The 7,202-nt window shown below is 31.0% G+C and overlaps 1 protein-coding gene and 1 pseudogene across 1 annotated transcript; one reads left to right on the forward strand and one right to left on the reverse strand.

Moving 5' to 3' along the window:
- The first annotated feature begins 285 nt into the window (after positions 1-285).
- On the forward strand, positions 286-1,862 carry LOC108728845 (uncharacterized). The gene is made up of 4 exons (XM_018457642.1): positions 286-289; positions 499-859; positions 912-1,105; positions 1,237-1,862. The coding sequence occupies exons 1-4, from the start codon at positions 286-288 to the stop codon at positions 1,860-1,862; spliced, it is 1,185 nt and encodes a 394-aa protein (XP_018313144.1).
- A 1,065-nt stretch (positions 1,863-2,927) lies between these two features.
- Positions 2,928-4,639, reverse strand: LOC108728846 (geranylgeranyl pyrophosphate synthase-like; annotated as a pseudogene).
- Positions 4,640-7,202: the final 2,563 nt, after the last annotated feature.

The raw sequence follows: 7,202 nt of genomic DNA on the forward strand, positions 1-7,202 counted from the left end.
GAAGGATAGCGCTTGAGCAGTAGGCTGGTCGGACGCTTGTATTCGCCTATCTTTAAACGTTAATATCTCGTTAAATATTGCGTCAACTGCAAAATGGTATAAAACTGTTTTGTTCCCCTTGATCTAATCTACGTCTCCATTGTGTTTCGATCCGTTTTTTTTTAGACACCCTGTATATTAGCAAATAAAAATAAAGTGTTGCTGAACTTATGCAAACGTATTCATGTACACACAAGTTCTTTTACTATATTTTTTATATCATTATTTAACTTTGCATAACTCGAAATGGGTACAGCTAAATAAAATGTTAATTAAAAAATAACAACTTATATTCTGTATAAGTGTTCTTAAATCTTTTATAAAAATCCATTTTTATTTGTAGTGCACTGATATCCAATAAAATTTTACAAATATTAATTTTTATGAAGATACACAAGCAGGATTGTCCCTTTCGTATAATAGTTTCTTCGATAAATAGTCCTTTGTATTCGTTGGCAGTGTTTCTTCATATTATTATCATTAAAACAATTCCTAAGGCGGATAGTCATATTGAAAATAGTTTTAAACTTGTTAAGGAGCTTGATGGTAGGCGGCTGAGTGATGAATTTCAGTTAATGTCTTTGGACGTTGTTAGCCTCTTCACTAACGTCCCCATCGACTATGCGATGGACTGCATCAAAGATCATTGGCGTTTTATTTCCAAAGATTGCAGTTTACCTGAGGAGGAATTCATCAAAGCAGTTCAATTTGTTTTAGATTCTACTTTCTTTGTTTTTGATAGTGTTATATATAAGCAGAATTATGGTACTCCTATGGGCTCTCCATTGTCTCCCGTCATCGCGGATCTGGTTATGCGAAAGTTAGAGAGTAGGGCTTTGTCTTTGATTCGGTTTCCGTTGCCCTTTTACTAGGTATGTTGACGATATAATCATGGCGGCTCCTGATTCTTCGGTTAGTTCCAGTCTTGATATTTTTAATTCGCAGCATCCGAGGTTTAAGTTTACTATGGAAGTGGGGGGTGATAGATTGAATTTTTTGGATGTTACAGTGATTAGGGATGATGAGTTGACAGAGTTCGATTGGTACCACAAGCCGACTTTTTCAGGTAGATATTTGAACTTTTGGTCACAGACCCGGTTTCTTAAAAAATAGGTACAGTCGTGGAATTAGTTGATAGGGTAGTTTTGCTTTCGAATCCTAAATTTCACTTTGATAATTTCTGTTTTATAATTAAAGTATTGTTAGAGAATGATTACTCTTTAAACTTCATATTTGAGAATATTAGCAATCGTTTGAAAAACGTTATTATGGCTAGTAATAGGAAGAATGTCGTTAATGATAGTAGCATTGACGTAGCGCAGCCTTCGTGGTTCACTGTTCCGTTCGTTCGTGGTATTATTGAGAAGTTTAGTAGATTGAATAGCTATCGTATGAGGGTGTCGTTTTACAGAAGCAATAAATTGCGAGAATTCATTAGGGTATATGAGGACCCCTTACTGCGTGAAAAGAAGTCGAATGTTGTTTATAAGATTTCTTGTAAGGGTTTCGACGCGAGTTATGTGGGACATATGTGTAGACAGCTGAAATCAAGAGTCACGGAGCATAAGAACCACATCCGATGGAACACGTCTACTCGTAACGTTATAACGGAGTATCGGTTGCAAGAGGGCCATGACTTTGATTGGGACACCGTTACAATATTGGACAAGGGACCACATTACAGGAAGAGATTGACTTCGGAGATGATATTGTCAGGAGACAGACGCACGGACTCAACTTGGAGACGGATATGGAGGGGCTTCCCAAGGCCTACCTCCCGATCATTGACAAGCTATAAAAGGTCGAGTTGTTGTCGCGCCTAGTCAGTCAGTGTCGCTCGTACACAGCAATGATTTCCAGCCTTTCTGGCATGATTTTAGATTATTTTCTAACTTTCATTTTCCTGAAATTGGTTAATATTTTAACGTTAGATTTTCCCATTTGTAATCTCAAAAGACTAACTAAACTTAAAAGTGACTCACTGTGTTTGATAATGACTGGCCAACATATCAAGAACTGGTTTTTGAATTATTAATAATAGTGTTTGCGATATGGTGCTTTGTGATCATGGCGTCCCTATGTTCGGGATTATTAATTATAATTTTAAAGTTTTTTAATAAATTAGTGTGTGTGTGTGTGTGTGTGTGTGTGTATGTGTTTTCCATTTTCTCTATTCCGATATTTCCAATATTTCCTTTCTTTTTCTTTTCCTTTCATTCTTTTTTGAGTTTAATTTCTGGCAATTATATTCTCGATGTAGGGGAGCTCACCATGACAAGATAACTTTTATTCACATTTTATATATGTTGGTTTGTGTTGTCTCTGAAGAAGGCTCAAAAGTGAGTCGAAACACGTAAGCGCGTTTAATAGAATAAAGAAGTTTTACGGGTGTATCTTTTGCGCAACGTCTTCTGCGCTTGACTCCTATTGCCCATGTTCTTTCCTAATTCTTTTGATTTATAAGGAGTCTTTGTTAGTTTGATTTGTTATACGGATTAATTTTTATCAATCAATAAAAAATTTTATTAAACATTTTTTGTATATTTCTCTATTATATATAATTTTTTCGTACATAATTTATTGATATATCGTAGTATAAACATTCCTTCACCACTTGCAACATTACAAATATTTTGTAATATTGTTTAATATTGTGTAATATTATTTAAAAAACCTGTGTAATGCTATTTTTTGGCCTTATTACAAAAAATGAGAATTCTAAATCGATTATCGAACTTGATCGAGGTCGATAGTGAAGACTTTTTTTAATTCCAAATTCCATATGTTAGTTAAAGACAGATATATGCGTTTGAGTGAGATAGAACGATATATATATAATATAATGTAAGAAATGAACCAAAGATGTCACTATTTGTGACATCTTTGGTTCATTTCTTACATTATATTATATATATATCGTTCTATCTCACTCAAACGCATATATCTGTCTTTAACTAACATATGGAATTTGGAATTAAAAAAAGTCTTCACTATCGACCTCGATCAAGTTCGATAATCGATTTAGAATTCTCATTTTTTGTAATAAGGCCAAAAAATAGCATTACACATATGCCATCACCATCTATAGCAAGACACCATCACACAACTACTACTACACGGAATTTCGGCTCTTTTGACAGTCCCAGTCTTCGCAAAGCATCCGTATACACGTATTTTCCTTTCGGTTAAACGGCTTTTTTTCTAGACTTTCAATCTTAGTTCTACAAACTCGGTATCGCTCGTTTCAGTAATGTGACCTCAGCTGCATGTTTATTTTCAAGATAAGGGCTATAAAACTCTTATATCAAGCAAATATATATCTTAGGTAACAGCTGTACGAGCCAAAAGTAAATGAATTTTTAACGAATTCTAAACTTTTTTCGATTTTCTCATGAAATCCAATGCAGCTGAGGTCCTGTTTTGTGCGTACTTTAATTCTGTACTAATAATTTTATAATCCGTAAATCCAACTGGGAGATTTTTTACCGAATGGAAATGAGGTTAAATAGGACAACTTTAGCATTTAAAACGGTCCCGTTAAAGGATCCTTAGGCGCATTTTGGGTCCCAATTCTTAAGCTCGTCCAGAATCTCCAACATGAGCGGGTTCCCACCTAATCGTTCAATTTCAGCCCTCGCAACCGAATCCAATTCTTCAAGTACATTTCTTGTGTATTCAAAGGAACCAAATTTCTCTAATAATTTAACGCAATGACGTTTCACTTCGATATCCTTTGTTCGTTGTCGTAAAATATCTTTATTAATCATTATTAAAGAAATATATAAATCTAATAAATTATAATAAAAATTTTCAAATCTGAAGTATATGGAATAATTATTAAAAAAAGTTTACTAATTGTATAACGAATATACTTTTTCTAAATAAGAATAACATTTGATAAAGGATACTTATTATTTGTTTATCTTCAGGATTGCTTTTAATGGCATGAATAATCGGAAAGCTGAATTTTCCTTCAGTCAAATCTTCACAATAACCTTTGTCCTCAGTATACTGTAACAAAAATAAATGTAGATAATATAAATTTATTTCATTAGATCGAATATATTATCGCTTACCTCATCGACGCACAAGTTACAATAATCGTCGCGTATTTGAAAATATAATCCGAAAGTAGCTATTATAAACGAAAAATCTTCTTCATAAGTTGAGAACAATTTCATTAATGTTATCAAAAAACTGAACATTTCACCAGTTTCTGCAAAATTAATGAATGTTTGAATCCTTTTTTAACATAAATGACTTTCTATATGTATATATATAAAATAGAGATTGTATAAATATTAGCAGTTACTTTTTTTTATCATAATCTTGTACTCTTCCTCAGTTGGACAGGTGAAATTATCTCTCCATAAAATATCCATTCCCTGACCTCTATGAGCCTCTAATAAGTGTTCCACACATACTTGCGTTACCTGATAATAATATTATATATATAGGGTGTCCCATTTATAGGATCCATTCAAATATCTCAGAAACATTGTGTTAAATCGAAAAATGTTTCAGACAAAAGTTTTGTGACTTCGAGAGGAACATAAGATGGTACCGTTGGTTTGATCTTGGGTGGTGTTGTCAAGGTCATGGCAAGGTCAATTTGAATTTTTTAAATGGAGCCCCCATTTTTTATTTGATATTCTTGTAGCTAATCTCGAGAGCTTTCCAAAATACTATAATTTAATTCATTTTCATTAAATACTTTTCGATATTATAAGGCTTAAAAGTTACAGTACCCCTGGCATTAGCATTACTCAAGGTGTCCGATCGACAGCTGAAACCTCTTGAATGTTCAGGATCACGACCTGGCCATTGGAAGTTGTACCTCTTATTTTCATTTTTACTTAGAAATGAATTTTTAATGCAAAAATGAAAATAAGAGAAACAACCTCTAATGACTATAATCTTGACAAATGTTATCCAGGTTGTGATCCTGAACAACATTCAAGAAGGTTTAGCCGCCGGACACCTTGGGCAATGCTAATTCCGGCCGTACTGTAACTTTCAAGCCTTATAACTCGAAAAGTACTTAACGAAAATAAACTTAATTATAGTATTTTGGAAAGCTCTCGAGATTATCTACAAGAATATCAAATGAAAAATGGGGGTTCCATTTAAAAAATTCAAAGTGACCTTGCCCTGACTTTGACAACGCCATGCAAGGTCAAATCAATGGTACCATCTTATGTCCTCTTCGAAGTCACAAAACTTTTGTCTGAAACATTTTTCGATTTATCGCAGTGTTTCTGAGATATTTGAATGGATCCTTTAAAATGGGACACTCTGTTTTTATATATATGTATATAACATATACTATTATATTGTCGATTTATAATTTATTTGTATTTAATATATACATTCAATATGTCTTAACTTAAATCATTATTTGTAATGTTGTGTGTCACATATTTTTTGAGATAACATTGATATAGGTTGCATCTATATATATGTTAATTTTTTATTTTCATTTTTACACTTTTAGCAATCAAAATCAATTATATGACGAACAAAGAAAGGAAAAAAGAGAGACAAGTAGATAAAAAAAACTGGATTGTAATAGCAATCATGGCCGTACACAGTAGTGTGTCCAATGAATACACCTAATATTCGAATAAATAAATAAAAAATGAATAAAAATACTCATTCGAATGTTTCTCTTTTATTCGTCAAAAAAGAAACGAATAAATACTTTTTCATTTTATTCGAATGAATATTTTTTTAATATATGATTACGAATATTTTTGTTTCGTATTCACTTTTACTATGTGTTATCTGCACATAGTATTTATTTGTCATATGATTGTAAAGCCTGCAAGTGAAAACAGAAATCTATAAAAACAATGACTACGATTACAGCGTGCACTTAGACCGCGATCAACGTCCTTGCTTAATCTATAGATCAAACAAAGGTATTTTTATTCGAAATAAATAATATATCTTAAAATTTATTGTCCACAGACCATAATGAACGACCAAAATATCTTATAAAATGTTTATAACATTATTGTGATGTAACCGGAATTATATCGGAGTATGTATGGCGCTCTATCAGATAGATAGATATAAATAAAAAATGTATTGCTTTCTAAAATATTTTTCAAAATTTCAAAGTTTTCTTCAAAGAATCTGAATATTACAATGAGAAAAATAAATAAAATTCATTTTTTACTTTTAATTCATATTTTAAAGTTATCAAACGGTTAAGGGATAATGCTTGCTTATTGGAGTTTTCTTTATCTGTTTATATTTTGTTTGAATGAATATGAATACTTTAAATATAGTTTTTTTGTGAATAAATATTTTTTGAAAACTCAAAATTTTGAAGGTATATATGATTACATTTTTTTTAATGTCAAAATTTTGAATAAATACAATTTGGAGCTTAATTATAAATTTTTATATTCATCGGGCACACTACACAGTGTACTCAATACCGCATTTATTAATATATTAATATGATATTCAGTTGATTCTCTAAAAATCAATTCTCTGTATCGTTATTTATTAAAAAAAAATTATTCATAATTATTTGAAATAGCTGCTTTTATCAATATTCATTGTTAATATTAAGAAAGAGTAATATATTAAGAAAGATAATTAAAAAATAAACAATACGAGAAAATAGGACAATTATAATGGTGTTTCTACTTAATTTTAAAAAATATCCTTTTTTTTTACATAAAATAATTTTATAATATTATTACATGAATGTCTTAAACTTTGTATTTAAGTAAACTGAAAACTTTTGTAAGTATTATAGTAATGAGAGATATACATACGAGAGGAGAGAGTATATATATCTCATCATGGTTTATTTTACAAAATATCATTATAAAACGTGAAGATCACACACACACACACACACACACACACACACACACACACACACACAAGATAAATTTTAGTGCTTAAATATTTCAGTGTGAATTTATATACATATTAAATTCTGCGAACCACGCGCTAAAAATCTTTTTCAATCTTGAAACGCAGACATAAATAAAACTTAAGTATTAATATCACGCATTAAATTGACAAGCAATTCAATAATATTGATGCTAACAAGAATCTTAGAAAGATAATAATAATTTGATGCTAATGTAAGTTTTTTAAAAGCTGCAAGTTATTTGTTGCGAAAAATATTACCTCACTGT

The sequence above is a fragment of the Mycetomoellerius zeteki genome, unplaced genomic scaffold (assembly GCF_001594055.1).
Source record: "Mycetomoellerius zeteki isolate Tzet28-1 unplaced genomic scaffold, Tzet1.0 scaffold645, whole genome shotgun sequence".
NCBI lineage: Eukaryota > Metazoa > Arthropoda > Insecta > Hymenoptera > Formicidae > Mycetomoellerius > Mycetomoellerius zeteki.